The sequence below is a fragment of the Perca flavescens genome, chromosome 13 (genome assembly GCF_004354835.1).
Source record: "Perca flavescens isolate YP-PL-M2 chromosome 13, PFLA_1.0, whole genome shotgun sequence".
NCBI lineage: Eukaryota > Metazoa > Chordata > Actinopteri > Perciformes > Percidae > Perca > Perca flavescens.
This window is the reverse complement of record NC_041343.1, coordinates 4,767,017-4,782,372: the sequence shown is the minus strand read 5'-3', so window position 1 is coordinate 4,782,372 and position 15,356 is coordinate 4,767,017. Positions and strand designations below refer to the sequence as shown.

At 40.3% G+C, this 15,356-nt stretch overlaps 1 protein-coding gene across 6 annotated transcripts in view; it reads left to right on the top strand.

Moving 5' to 3' along the window:
- Positions 1–15,356, top strand: part of igsf9bb (immunoglobulin superfamily, member 9Bb) — a 137,880-nt gene that overhangs the window by 99,887 nt on the left and 22,637 nt on the right. For 5 of the 6 annotated variants that reach the window (XM_028594646.1, XM_028594643.1, XM_028594645.1 and 2 more), the window contains exons 14-17: positions 2,928–3,154; positions 8,912–8,996; positions 13,384–13,548; positions 15,022–15,067. In XM_028594646.1, coding sequence (XP_028450447.1) covers positions 2,928–3,154; positions 8,912–8,996; positions 13,384–13,548; positions 15,022–15,067 — 523 coding nt within the window. The remainder of the gene's footprint in view (positions 1–2,927; positions 3,155–8,911; positions 8,997–13,383; positions 13,549–15,021; positions 15,068–15,356) is intronic. The other variant, XM_028594644.1, reaches the window with a different exon arrangement.

The window sequence follows — 15,356 nt, the reverse complement described above, 5'->3', positions numbered from 1 at the left end:
CAACTAGAATGACCAGAAAGCCTGTTTCTTAAAACAAAACATTTAGAATCATTTTTATTTCTGCTTTTTTTTCATATCTTAAAGTGCAAAACTAAAATTCCTGGTCCACCAAGGATCGTAAACCTAAAGAACTATGGAAAGTGCTAAATATAAAAGTAGGCCAGTTCAAGAAACATGTCCAGATAGCATTCCAGATAAGATTAGCGCTCCAGTGGTAGAGCAATAATTTTAGATCTGTGCTGTAAATGAAGTCTGACAAGTTCATGTTTCACGCCTCCGCTCTGGAAAATCCAAACAACACCCTCCGTGAGAGTGCTGGTTGTGTGGTGTGAGAATTGAGCAGCTGTAGAGGATCATGCTCATGTTTTATAGGCTTCCATTCCCATATTCCCTTCATGTCTACTGGTGGTTATCCAGAAACCTTAAACAAATACAAAGATTGCCACAAAGTAGAGGACTATACAGGGAGGAGGCAGTGAATGATTCTGGCTGGTTCAGTGATTGTTCTTAGACATTGCTAACCTCATAGTCTAACCAATATTATGTCAGTGAGTGAGTGAGTAAATTATACCGGAAACACACCGCACGCGAATAACTGTGAAGCACTGTTCGTCGCCCACGGAGACAGCCCGACAGACGGACAGAGACAGAGTGACACACACAACACACACTCACACACACACACAAACAAACAAACACTCATAGAGAGAGAGAGAAAAAGAGACGTTCTGTAGAGTGGAGAGGAGAAGGATCGCTTGATGACCGGCGTGGAGAAATGTGCGTTTGGCAACAGCCAGGCGTGTGATCAGGCACGAATCTACACTTCACGGCGCTTTGCAGCGCTTTGCAGCGCTTCGCCGGCGGTGTGTAGGCTCTGTCAATGAACATTTTATTTTCTGTCCTTAATAATATATATATGTTATATTTTCCGGCTAAACTATTAAAAGAAAATATGTAATTGCAATTTTCTTGACCAATATTGCAATTTAAATAGCAATTCTTTTCTATGTACTAAACTGCAGGCCTCTTTGTTTTCTACATAATATCAAACATGATATGATTGTACCCACCATTATCACAAAGCCTGAAAGCCGTGATGTCTCTCTCTTTCTCATGGGTGGGCCAAATTCTCTGGGCGGGCAAAGCAGAGAAAGGGGAGGTAACCTTGCTCCTTATGACCTCATAAGGAGAAGATTCCTGATTGGCCCATCTGAGCTTTCATTTTCTCAAAGGCAGAGCAGGATACCCAGTGCTCGGTTTACACCTATCACCATTTCTAGCCAAGACCTCATAAAGTGACATTTTCATGCCATGGGACCTTTAAGATATTACATTAGTGGTATACTGCACACTACTCAATAATATTCATATATAATCACAAGATTCAAAAGTGGCATTATATTGATTTACACCACATCTGCTGAGCTACCTGTTCACTGCCTGTCTAAAATTATCAGGTCATCGTTCAAGGTATGTCCAGAAAGACAGGTCACTCCGTTGGTCTTATATTAACAGCAAAGGACACAGCCACAGTCAAAAAAGAGACAGAGTGGTGTTTTTTCTTTCACAAAACCACCAGAAACTGCAGACAGCAGCGTGCAGGCAAAGAATCCGTTAACCAGACAACAGCCAAGATGGTTTCTTTTGCTGCTCCGCCAACTTACAGAATTATTGTTTATTAACTACAGCTAAGTAAATCTGCCGGGGACAGTTGTCATTAGAAGGCAGTGAAATCAATGGTCGCCAGCTCAAACTGTCATTTGCTTCAGCTTGTTAAGACACTGTTCTAACAGTGCCCTTTTTTATTGGGACATAAATAAGTGCCCTGAAATTTTACATATATTGTAACAAGACAACTTTTTGACTGAAACAAACTGATTTTCAGAAGCACAATGTAAAAGCTTAAACTAGGCTTTGGTTGAATCATTATGCATTGTATCATTACTAACAGCAGTGAGGACATTTATTAGGTATAAATGAAGCTGTCACCGATTATTAATTAAAGATAAGTGACATGCTGAAAATTGGGATAACTGTTCACGCTTCATCACCTTCTGTGTCAGCCAAGGAGGAGAAACAAAGAAGGCTTGTTGTCTTGCTCTCGCTTCAAAACCGTTTTACACCATTCATTGGGAAGTCAGGTATATTGGCACATCTATTAAATCATAATGCTTTTTTATTGAAGAAAGAAAAAAAGTAGTAGCTAATAAGTTGGATACCACCTACAGTTAACTATTTGTTTTTAATGGAGATGACCACTTAATTAGTAAATGAGGGTAATGGCAAGGACTGGACGATCTTTTAACCAAACCATGTCCACAGGTGGTCAGAGAAAAACTGTGTGTGAAGTGTCAATGCAGAGTGAGTTCATTGTCTATTATAATGGGAATAAACTTACAGATCTGACCAGGAAGTGGACTTGATAGCACGATGAAATGATTGCAAAGGATTTAGAGACAAAATAATTTTAAAATAACTTTCAGTAGATTAGTTGACTAAGATTTCTTACTCTATTAGTCATTGTTAATGCGTTTTTCATGCTGAATGACTTTATTCCAAGAAACTCATGAGCATATCTCTGGTAAACACAAGATTTAAAGTGGTGCCTTTGCATGATTTTTTTGTGGAGCAACTCAGTTTTACAGATCTGTCCATTAAATCAACTAATCGATTAGTCAACAAAATCATATGGTGCTAGTCGACTAAGAGTTCCTTTAAGCAAAGACAGCCCCAGAAGTAATGTTAACGATGCATGTGGATTGCATGCGTGTGTGGGACATGCATTTGGTATAAAAGTGTTATGACATGTAGTCACAGTTGTGATACATGTCAGAGTGTAAAGAGCTGATTCACTGGCATCATGCTGGTGGAACTGAATATAGAACTGAGTCACTCACACACATTCTCAATCCTATGTGCTCTTTCAGTATTTCCTATAAGTACCCCTGAACCATTGGTGCTGCTTACCCCACCACGGTGCCTCACAGCCAATCGCACGCAGCAGGGAGTTCTGCTGTCCTGGATGCCGCCTGCCAATCATACAGCACCTATCCAGCATTACGTCATGGAGTTCCGCCTGGGGGAACGGTGGGAGGTCTTGGACGACAGCATTCCTGCTGGGGAGACGGACTTGCTCGCCCGAGATCTGATCCAGGTAAAAGACAGGACACGGACTGTAGACTTCACACACGATATTATAAAAGACCAGTTCCAGGATAAAGGCACGTCTGGGACATAGTGGGGGGTTAAATATACATTTCAATTGGCAGAGTCCAAGTTATACATCGTTTTTATGGTTTTAATTCAAACTACTATATCAGGATCATTACCTGATGTTCCCTTTTAAATGTGTCAGATGATTGTGTCAAGCATTTTAGAATTCTCTATGTCTATAATTCTATTCTTGAAAGCAGCCTTATTTTACAAAGAAAATGTGGATGTTACTATTACTGCATTTCACAAGAATCAATCACATTTTAGTGTTTGTGTGTGCTACAGTACATAATTTATTAAAAAAAGGTTTTTATTGGTTTTATTGGATTTATCAGCAGCTTTCGATACAGTGGACCACAAAATACTGTTACATAGATTGGAAAAAGAGTTTGGTGTGGTTGGGCCCGTTTTAAAATGGTTTTCCTCTTGAGTGATAGAACTTTTTCTGTATATGTAAATGATATTCTGTCTGAAACCACTCCATTCTTAAATGCTGTTCCTCAGGGCTCTGTCCTAGGTCCACTTTTATTCTTACTGTACATTACCCCTCTTGGAAAAATTTTGAACAACTTTAACAATGTGTCATACCATTTTTATGCGGATGACATACAGTTGTATTGCTCGTTCAATGACTCTGAGTTACACAAACTAACGGATTTATTGGACTGTATTTCCTGTGTAAAATCCTGGCTTGCTAGTAACTTCCTCCAATTAAACACGAAAAAGACTGAAACCCTGATTGTAGCCCCAGACAACAAAATTCCATCCATCATCCAACATCTTGGTTCTCTGAGCTCCACTGTCCAGTCGAGCATCAGAAATCTTGGTGTCTGGTTTGACAACTCAATGTCTTTGGACTGCCATTCAAGACTTCTGGTCAGAAATTGTTTTTATCATCTAAGAAATACTGCAAAATTGAGGACAGTTTTAACAGACTCTGACCTTGAGATGGTTATTCATGCTTGTATCTCTTCACGTTTAGATTATTGTAATTCTCTTTTTATGTTTCTTAACAAATCTGCTGTAAATCGTCTTCAAATGGTTCAAAATGCTGCGGCAAGGCTTTTAACAGGATCTGGCAGAAGGACACACATTAATCCCATTTTGTCCTCCCTACATTGGTTACTTATTAAATTTCGTATTGAATTTAAAATATTGGTTTTAACTTTTAAAGCTTTAAATGGTCAGGCCCCAGAATACATTGCTGACTTGTTACGTTCATACTCCCCAGGCCGTGCCCTTCAATCAGCAGGCCAAAGTCTCTTAATGGTCCCAAAGACTCGCTATAAAACACGGGGAGACCTGTCCTTCGAGGCTGTAGCCCCCAGACTCTGGAACGCCTTGCCCTTGCTCCTCCGTGTGGCTGATTCTGTTGATTCTTTTAAAAGGCAACTCAAGACACTGTTATTTAAAAAGGCTTTTAGTTGACTGGGTTTAATTTATCTTTGACCTTTTTAAATGTTTTATCTTCATCCAATATATTTCAATGTGGTTGTACCTTGTGAAGCACTTTGTGATTTTTATCTGTGAAAAGCGCTCTATAAATAAACTTTACTTACTTACTTACTTTTTCGGCTTAAAATTACAGTATGAACCGCTAAAAACACAACAACCTCACTGTCCTCTCCACACGCCAGTCAGGCACACTTCCTCGGCTTAGAATTACAATACGAAACGCTAAAAATACCACTACCTTGCCGACGGAACACACTTCATTGGCTTAGAATTACAGCAACAATCGCTAAACACACCGCAAACTCACAGTCCTCTCTTTCCGATTTACAGCCCCCCTCTCGTGGCTTAGAATAACTCACCGTTGTCAGCTCCAGCCGCTGAACTACACGTTGTAAACAGCCATGGGCTGCATGCCTGGTCCTCCCGGTAACGTTAGCAGTTAGCCAGGACCAGTCGGGATCACTTTACTGGCTATGTCTCAATTGTTTTTGCGAGTAACCAACTCGGGTACTCTAGCTATATAATTCAATGTGAGTACACAAATGTTGAAATGACAAAAAATGCCCATCCCTAGTAGCTGTGATAAATTAGCCTGAAGCTAATGCTTACCTGTTCTGGAGGAAATAAGCTAACTCTACGTCCTTTTGGGATCTAAGCTGTCTCCATCTTTCAAATACATCTCCAATATTTACCAGGGGGTTGTTACGTCTCTGGTCAAGCAACTGTTAGAAACATGCTGTTTTCTTTTTTTTTGCGTCCGGTAGAATCTATCTCCGTTGATCCTGTTGGTTTGTTTGCTGCTTTCATGGCTGTTCTACCGTTACAGCTGTAGCGCGCTGGGTTTACGTTTTTACAGGTATATCTGGCCACCCGGCCTGCCTGTCAAACTGGGCCGTTGATACCAACACACACATCAAAACATAAACATAAATTCCGTCACGGAATGTACATTTCAAAAAGAAAAAATACTGACATTAGCATTGTTGTCAGAAAAGATAGTATTTCAGTTTAACGTTTCCTTAATATCTGATGAGGCATTGGTGTCATTCTTGGATTTATTACAGTACAAATATTACATATTGGATCTTTAAAAAGAGTGTGAGGATATTTGGTGTTTTTCATATTCGACTAAGAGCTTGATGAAAAGACCAATGTCCGTGATTAAATGAAATTTCAGGTATTTCTCAGCCTAGGTCTTATCCTCATAGTTGTGTCCTTTCTGACAAAGCACGCTCACTGAACCAGGGTCATCCGTGAGTCAGTTCATAGTGGCCCTTACTCTACACCAACCGTGTTACTTAAAAGAACCCGTCTTCTCATCACTAGTTGTTGAGATATGTAAAATGCAAATCCAGCAAAACAAGGTATATCCGGGCAATCAGCATGCACCTTTAAGCCTTTCAAGATTCTTTTACACAGACCACGTCAAATACTTGTCTTTAGTCTAAACGATAAAACACAATAGCTAATCCAGTGGGCTAATTTCTGGGTTTACTTGGTTTGGATGTTTAAAATTGTATACAATTAATTTTAAGTTTTTAAACCCAGGAATTATCCCACTGGATAGTAGTATAGTAGCTTCACGCAAGAGTGATATTATGAAAAAAGACGTGTTTACTTCTAAAGAGTCTTAATTAACTATGTGCAATAGCTGGTTACCCAGTATTAAGTGGCCACCAACAGATCAAACATATTTTTCTAACCTTAAGTGTTCCATCATTTCACTTCATCCAGTCATAATCTGAGTCTTCAGAAATCATTTGGATTCAGTTAAAAGTGCTGAAATTGAGTTTCTTCCTCTTTGCTCATTCCCATCTGTACTGATTTAACACTGTATGCTAATGAAAGTGTAAGAAGAAATAACAGTAAGATATATAAAAAAAATATTTATTTATTTAATTTAATACCTGAACAAAATCAACACAGGCTGCAGGCAAAGTTGATCTGTTTTGCAAATTGTACTGTTTAAAGGTCTAGTGTGAAGGATTCAGGGCAGTCTTTTGGCAGAAATGGAATATAATATTAGTGTATAATCCCCACAAAGTAAGAATGGTTGTGTTTTCGTTACCTAAAGAATGAGCTGTTTATGTGTACATTCGGACAACCTCTTCCACCGCCATGTTGCACTGCCATGTTTCTACAGAAGCCCAGAATAACCAAACCAAACACTGGCATGGGAGAGGGCCATTTGCATTTTCACGTTGGCCAGCGTAGTTCTCTACACCCTTGGCACACGGGAGAAGTTTCAGTTGGTTGCAATCTCAACCTCATGGCTATATGCCATTACATCCTACACACTGGTACTTTAATGCTCTAATTACCCAGATCAGATTCTGCATACGTATAATAATGTGCTGCCATATCCACCTTGGCTGTCATAGTAACAATGCAGGTGTGCACGCGCTGACTAGGCTCACTTTCTTACCATCTCTGTGGACTTGACTTTTTTTGTTCTTATATGTTGTGCATAATACACAGATGCGGGTCTGCAAGCGGCTTGTACTGAGCGAGAAGAGAGAATAGCGATAGATACATGTAATACACTGTATCAATATTAATTATGAATACAATATGCTTTTTAGAGGAAGAGAGTAAATTTCACTACAGCAAAGGAAAATCAATACTGATTTCTGATTTATACTTCTCTTTCAGCAATTTCACATCTTTGCACATGTCAGCTAATTCTCCCGCCATGACATGTTTGAGCTTTAATCTACCACTGTCAGCTCCATGCAGATGCTTTTATCTCTCCTTCCGTTGCACAGCAAACACCCACACACACTTCTCTCCAGCCCTCCCACCACACACACAATGCACCTAGCTTGTATAACTTTTTTGCTGCATATGTCTTACTGCTTCGGCGGAGCTAACATGACCGGGAGGGATGCTCCTGGATGTTTGGTTGTCTGCATGTAGTTTGGTGTGACACAACGCTCCACATTCTAATCCTATTTCCTGCTGGTGTGTGACAACTGAGTCCACAGCAAATGTATCAGACGGTTCCTGAGTGTTATGCCAACAGTACAGTAAAGTAGGTACTGCACCCTGCTAAAGTGTCCTTGAGCAAGACACTGACTGAATCTCTGCCAGCTCCACAGCTGCTGTTCTGTAGCTGACCCTGCAATGTGGGGAGCACAGCCAGCACCAAGGAAATAAAAAAGAGACTTAATATGTCTTTTCATCATGACTTAGTCATAGCTGATTTAGTAATCATCCATTATGATATTCACATAATCAGTGCATTTGCTCTTATCATTTTCTATTGAGACGTTGTGATGTTTTTGGGTTTAGGTAGTATTACTTGTTCCTCCTTGTAGGCTACGTATTGTTCCTGTCAGCCCATTTTGATAATATCTTATTGATTTTTAAAGCAATTTGACAAGCCACATTAAGCTGCCAATTATTACGGTTTACATCATCCGGCTGTCTGAATTAATACAATAAAAAAAATGTTCTAACATTAAACAATATCATCCACACTCCTCTTAATTTGGTGTTTAAAGATTTTAACGTTTCAAATATTTTTGAAATTTCTATCATTAAATATGATGTGGGGCAAGCTCCAAAAACGCTGTCTCCTACTTTCCCATAATATAACTAGTTAAAAAGTAAAAGTGAGGAAGACTCAAACGCAGACAAATACATGGCGCAGAGAGGCAGAATGGGAACAGCAGGACTGAGGGAGACTTTGTGACTCTCCCCACCTGATAAATGCCCACATCTTTCACAGTCCACACCCCTATTTCATAATGCAGGCTTTCTGTTAAAATGTGAGTGTCAAGTCCAAGAGTCCAATCCAAGATAACCCTGATGACATCACTATGACATGAGTGTGATTTTGTCAGATTTTAGGAAAGCTCCCCCCAGAGCCACAGAAGCTAAACAACTGTTTTCATTGGCTGAGTGGTATGTGTTTGGCAAACTGATCTTCGTGTGCAAAATTTGTGGAATGCCCCTAAAATAAAAACAATTGAATCATGCCAAATTCAGTTTTCAATACATGGCTTTGTGGTTCCATTGTGTCATTTATGCACTGTAGGAACAAATATGTTTAATTTTTAGCTGTTAAACACAATGGGAACTGTCAGTGACTGAGCGGCACCATCCATTTCCAAAGCCTTGGTGACTCAGCTGGCTGGTCTTTGGAGACACAAACAGAATGCTGCAGCCTGATCCAACCTTTCTGACACCAGACATGAGTTTACCTTCTAACCTAGATCTCTCTCTGTTCCCCTGCTCCTAGGAGGCGTGGTACGAGTTCCGTGTCATGGCCATCATGGATGACATGATCAGCGAGCCTAGTAATGTAGTAGGAGTGTCCAGCACAGGTGAGCCATTGCATCACACACGCTGCATTCTAATTTTACCTGTGGTCATGTTTAACACAATCTAATTTTATATTGAAGTATAAATATCAAGTGTGGAAACCCTACATTATACATTGTGTGTGTGTGTGTGTGTGTGTGTGTGTGTGTGTGTGTGTGTGTGTGTGTGTGTGTGTGTGTGTGTGTGTGTGTGTGTGTGTTAGGGTTGTCGCGTTGCGATTAATGGCCAAGCATAATGCGTTCATTTTTATTAATTGCATGCTGCCATTTATTAATTTATTTTCACTTCACTCGGCTTCACGTTGTGCCTAACAGGCTACTATTTTGACCCTTTGCTGCACCTTTACTTACCATCAAGCTGTCATACTTCCTCCTAACACATCCTACTGCTGCAGGCTGCAGGCATGATGGAGAAATGCAACAGCAACACAATTCTGAATGGCGCTTTTTATTTTCCAAAACTCCCGTGGCTCATAGACAAGTCGAAAGCCATAGGCACATTGTGTAAAACCGAATTAAAATTTCACCGAAGCACGTCAAGCTTGAGCTACCACCAACGAGCTAAGCATAGTCCAGTTAACGTGACTCAGGTTGATGCTAGTGGGCTCAGGCAAAGCACTATTTTGGAGAGTGCTACTCACCGACCTGTTATTGAAACCAAAGTGCAAACGCTGTCTCATCAACCGGTGATCACTGGACGTCAGTGAGTAATCAAAATGATTTAGAAGTTACTGCACACTATATTGACTCTGGTAAGTAGGGTTGGGTACCGAAACGTGCCGACCTAAACAGTAGTAACGAGATTGAATAAGAACGAAAATGTTGCTGCCTCATTTCGGTGCCTGACTTTACACTACACCTGACAGCAGGTAACGTTAGCCTACCTTTAGCTAGCAGCTGGATTAAACAGGGTTAAAATGCTGACAGCTGACATTAAACAGTGTAAAGTGTGACTGTATTTCACTGGAGAGGATTCCAACACCAGGACGTAACGGTCTGCTCTGCAGCGCAGCAGCTGTCGTTGTCAGAATTAAACAACACACACTCTTAACAACAACACAGTTCACTTAAAACAGGTAGCCTCGTGGTGCATTCACAGTAATAGTAAAATACCCTTTTTCCATCTGGTGGTTGTTTTTGTCGTTCAACAGCAATTTGCTGGTGAAATAAGTTATTGTTATAGTTATTACATTATTATTAAATCTAGAGATGCACCGATTTCAACTTTCTAGGCCGATTTACGATTTCCGATTTTTCATTGAGTTTGAACTGCCGATACAGCACTGACGGCAATGCCACAATTACAGCCACTTACTACTTTACAATAACACTTAAGTTCCTCAGAGTTTACAAGGCGCACTTACATGCACAATGAGTTTAACGAGGTGAACCTGAACGCACCATGAAGTTCCAACGGAGGCCACAGGCTTTACCGTTCGCTCTGAATGCTACCGCCCGGCAAACTACACCGTGTGTTTTTTTTTCCTTCCGACGTCTGCAAGTAGGCAGAGGTGGAAAGAGAAACAAATACTGTAGGAATTGCTGATCCTGCATTTGATTGATTACCGATATAAAATCGAGATGTGACACCCTGAATATGCATGTAAAATGAATAAGAAACTGGGGGAACAAAAGGCAGGTCTTCTTAAAAACTCTACTCACTGCCTTTAATTCAGAGGAGCTTTTCTTGTCAATGTTGGGATTCAACCCAGCAACCTCTGGCAGTAATCTGCATCTCTAACCTCAGGCAATCAACTCTGAGGAGGGGCTGTGGATGTGTTGCAAACGCAGCAATTTGAACTTCACATTTTGCCCACTCAGCAATATTAAATCTAAGCTCTCTTTACATGCACACTGCTTTGTACCATCCTGAAAAGTATGACATCATCGTTCTGCCTGTCTGCCATGGACTGTCTTGGGCTGCTTTGTGCTAAAAACAGACTCATTTAAGGCTGTCTTTTTTTTTTTTTTTTTTTTTTTTTGATCGCAATACTGAAAGGCTGTTTAAAATACGAAACGAAACCCCTCAAAATCTGATGTCACTCTGCTGCAGAGGTCACTGGGTACACATCATTTAGTAAGAGCAGCTGTTGGTAGCATTTATAGACAGGATTGGCTCAGGAACCCTTGGATCTCTGGAAGTACTATGCTGCCCCCTACTGGTAAAGATGGAGTGCTATGCAATGAGGTGATCAAAGGCTCCTGCTCATTTCTCTGTTGATCTGGTATCAGTGGGACTGCGTTTTCTGTGCATATGTGTCAGTGAGCATCATACTCAAAGCGAGTTGTGGATACACCCTGTCCTTCTGAGTGAAGGTGTTCTTTGGCTGATTAGAAGTTCTTTCAGGTACCAATATTGCTGGAGGTACAATACCTTTGCATTTTGCTGTGTCATGCTTCACTGCTGCACATAAACCACTCTAACAAGTTCATAACAAAGATTGACACATTATCCCCCCTGGTCGTCACTGAGCGATTCATTAGCATGCAGGCCACTAAAACAACTCCAACATTAATAACTGCAGTCAGTTCTGAAGTTAGTAGCTCTATAGCAGGAGTTAAAGCAGCTGCACAGCACATTTTCCTCTAGTACACTGGCTGGATTTTCATTTTCTTAATGATATTGTTAATGCACGACTGTGCCGGTCACATTGATTCTGGCTTTAAAGCATCTGAGTGTAACAAGCTGCAGAGTACAGCCAGTCATGTTTAACGGACTACAGCGTCAGAAAATAGAGAAGAAATGCAGCTCTACAATATGGTACAGTGCTGGATTTGTTCAGGCAATCTGAATCTTTGAATAACGCAAGCTAAATGGTAGTTCTACAGACAGTGATGGTTTATTAAGGCTGGGGCAATATGCTTTTGTCACGATTTGATTCTTCCATGATACATGGGTGCCGATTGGATTTGTATTGTGTTGTTCTCGCGATAGTACGTCACATTCTCACGATAATACGCAACGTGGTGATGCCACGTGGTGGGTATGTTTACATCTGCTGTATACGGCGTAGACATACACGTGGATAGCTGAAAATGCGTACAGATAACACGCCATTTGGCTTTAGGAAAGTGGCGTGTATGTTTACGCAAAGTCATGATGCCATGTTGGCGATTCGATAGTATTGAGTATTGTGATTCTCTTTTCGTGTCACTTCTAGAGACAATATATTATGAGACTATTTCTAAATACTGATTGTTTTATAAGAAGAATGCACATCACACATCAGTCAGTCAGTCTGACATTTCATTTGTAAAGAAGTACATAACATGGATTGTTTGCATTTTCTGCTTTTGCTCTGTTTTGCTGGAAACGAATATGATGTAGTCGCCATCAGTGGTACCGTATAAATAGAAAATATTTAGGTGAATCATTGCTAAAAATAAAAAAAAATATTGATTCTGGGGGAAATAATCGATTTTACAAATTGTCACAAAGTAATCACGATACATACAGTATGTAAATCGATTGAATCAGTATGCTGCTTTTATTCTCCATGCCTCCTGCCATAGGTTTGACAAATTCACCCGCCAATGCACGAAATCAACCGCATTTGGTGGGTGGCGGGTGTTCATTTCCATCCCTGGTTAAAACATGTCTAAAGGGGATTTCTAACAATAATGTCAGTGTTCATAACCAAAACAACCTAAAGAGGTAGCACCCAGGCAATACAGTGTACATGTGGCCTCTGCAGCTTCCTTCACTGTAACGTCGGAATGCATATAGTTTGGGAAAAAAGTTTAGATTCTGCTAAATCATCATGGCGCATGCCCTGCAGAGATGCCCATTTTGAAGACACATACAGTAGTAAAGGTCAGCTCTTGCAAATTTGAATCTTGGATATGGCAGGACTGTTCCGTTCGTAGGCCCTTCAAAGGCTTCTCTATAGGAACAAGGTACAAATTATTGCATGAGGCGTCTTTTTTTTTGTTGGGGGGCGGGGTTGGCAAAAAGCAAATGAGCTTATACGCATATCATATGCATCCTGATTCAGTTTCTTATATAGTTAAATAGCTGCCTAATCAGTGTTCTTTTTCAGTGGACTCACATCTGCGCGGTAATCTCATATTAAATATCAGCCACCATTTCAGAGCCAATGAATGTTGACATTAGCATTAGACTTGAGCAGTGCCATATTAGAAATCTAGTGAGCAAAGTAAAGTTTTACATTTGTTTCTTTATTCTGTTTGCTATCTTTAACAAATGCTCCTCCATTAATCTGTAATTTCCTTCACCTCTGAATGGGCCACGTCTGTGCCTACACATCTCCAACTGCAAACTGTCATGTCCCTGTTTTTTTTTTTTTTTTTTTACATCCGTTTCATTTTAATGCTCCTCTGTGACTTCAACCAGCTTTACGGCCCTGACTCTTCCCTCCTCACCCCACAGACTTCTTCCCTCCCCCAGAGCTGGTTGAGGAGCGTGGCCTGGCGCGGCCAGTGGTGGCTGGCATCGTGGCCACCATCTGTTTCCTGGCAGCAGCTGTCCTGTTCAGTACCATGGCTGCCTGCTTCGTCAACAAGCAGCGCAGGCGGAAGCTGAAGAAGAAAAGAGGTGAGGTGAAAGTCATCAAAAGCTATCTCCACAATTGCTAAGCCAGCTTTTAGGCAACTTCAAATAATAAGAGGAGAGGATTCTTTCATGTTGTACAGAAAACATTCATGTATATGTATATGGTTAATTAATACATTTATTTAGTCAAACTTCAACTGTGACCCATTTACCACAAGTTGCCTAACTTGTACTTCACTGATTCATGGACTTGAACTGCAACCTCATGCTGCATTATCTGACTCATATCCTCTCAGCTTTAACTACATGTTCAAACATCGTTTTAGGAAACATCCATTTAAATGTTTGACCTGGAATGTAAACTAAAAGCGGCCTAATGACACTTCAGAAAGCTGCTATGGCTATAGTCGTTGGGTACGTCCCAGTTCCTTAAATTGCATCCACGATGTGAAGAAATCATGTGAGCAGAGAGGAAACAAGAAAATGTGTTTTTAAAGGGATGAGACGTCCTTTCCTCTGAAGTGTCACGTGAAGGCATCCCGGAAGGCTGCTCTGGTGTATCCTCGCTCATAGCTCCTCAGAGATCCCTCCTCCATCCTCCCTCCTCTGGGCAGGAATAAGAGCTCTGGACGGCCTTCACGAAGGCGGACCACAGCAACTTCTAGTTCAAGCGAGGAGATATCAAATAGGAAACTTGGGATCCACCCGTTATATTTCATATTTTTTGTTATTCTGTAACTTGGTTTTAAACCCTGCTCCGGTCTCAGCAGCAGTTTTTATAAACCTTTTATGTAAATGTCTAGTGTTGTTTATCGTGAATACCTAAAAGGACCTTTTCCTTTTTGTGAATGTGAAAACACTTCATTGGCCTCCTTTTGTTGCATTTACACTGCCTCTAACTGCCTCTATGTTTTACTCATCGTGAAGTCTTTATTGAAATAGTTCTGAAACGATAGACAGCCAACTCTGCAGTATTTGTTAGTGATGGCGAGATGAAGCCTTAATGAAGCGTTGAAGCTTTCCAGCCAGTTGATTCGCCAAAGGGTTCATTTCTTGAGTGTGCTCACAATACCACCTGTTGGTCAAAGAGTTTAAAACACTGTATTTTGTGCCAGTAAAGGCTTAGAAATAACAATGAAAAAAAATAATGTAATCCATTTGTATTTTATAGTGTGTATTTTCTGGTGGTATAATGATTGTAAAACATAACTGTATAATAAACTAATTGCCTTGAGAGGAAGTAGCTATCAAATGTGTGTGTAAATCAATCCTTTGGTCATAATATAATAATAGCAGTTGGGGCAATATTACAATTCTAAAACTGGAAAGTGGCAATGGTTTAACAGGCAGAGGGCAGTGAATTGCGTTTGTATGTCATGGCTGTATAATGAAAACAGTGTAGAGTTGAACCACTTCCTAAAACTTTCACGTGGTATGGAAAGGCTTCGTCTTTGTCTAAAACAATCCAAGCTTCATGGCTGTAATAACCTTGTCTGTCTATTTCCTGTCTTCCAGACCCCCCTCTTTCCATAACCCACTGCAGAAAAAGCATGGAAACGCCGTAAGTAACCCCTACATGACATATACTGCTACACCTACAGAGTACTCTACAACCAACCCACAATCAAACAGCACACCCATTAGGATTCTTTTTTTTTCACTGGATCAGAAGACATCGTTTTAGGTCATCCAAATATAATTGTATTCTGCAAAGCAGATGCTTTATTTCTACATGTGAGATGTATGTAGTACATTAGTAACATGGTAAGTAAAACTGCAGCACAGAAGAAGTACGTACACGGTTCATATATATATATATATATATATATATATATATATATATATATATA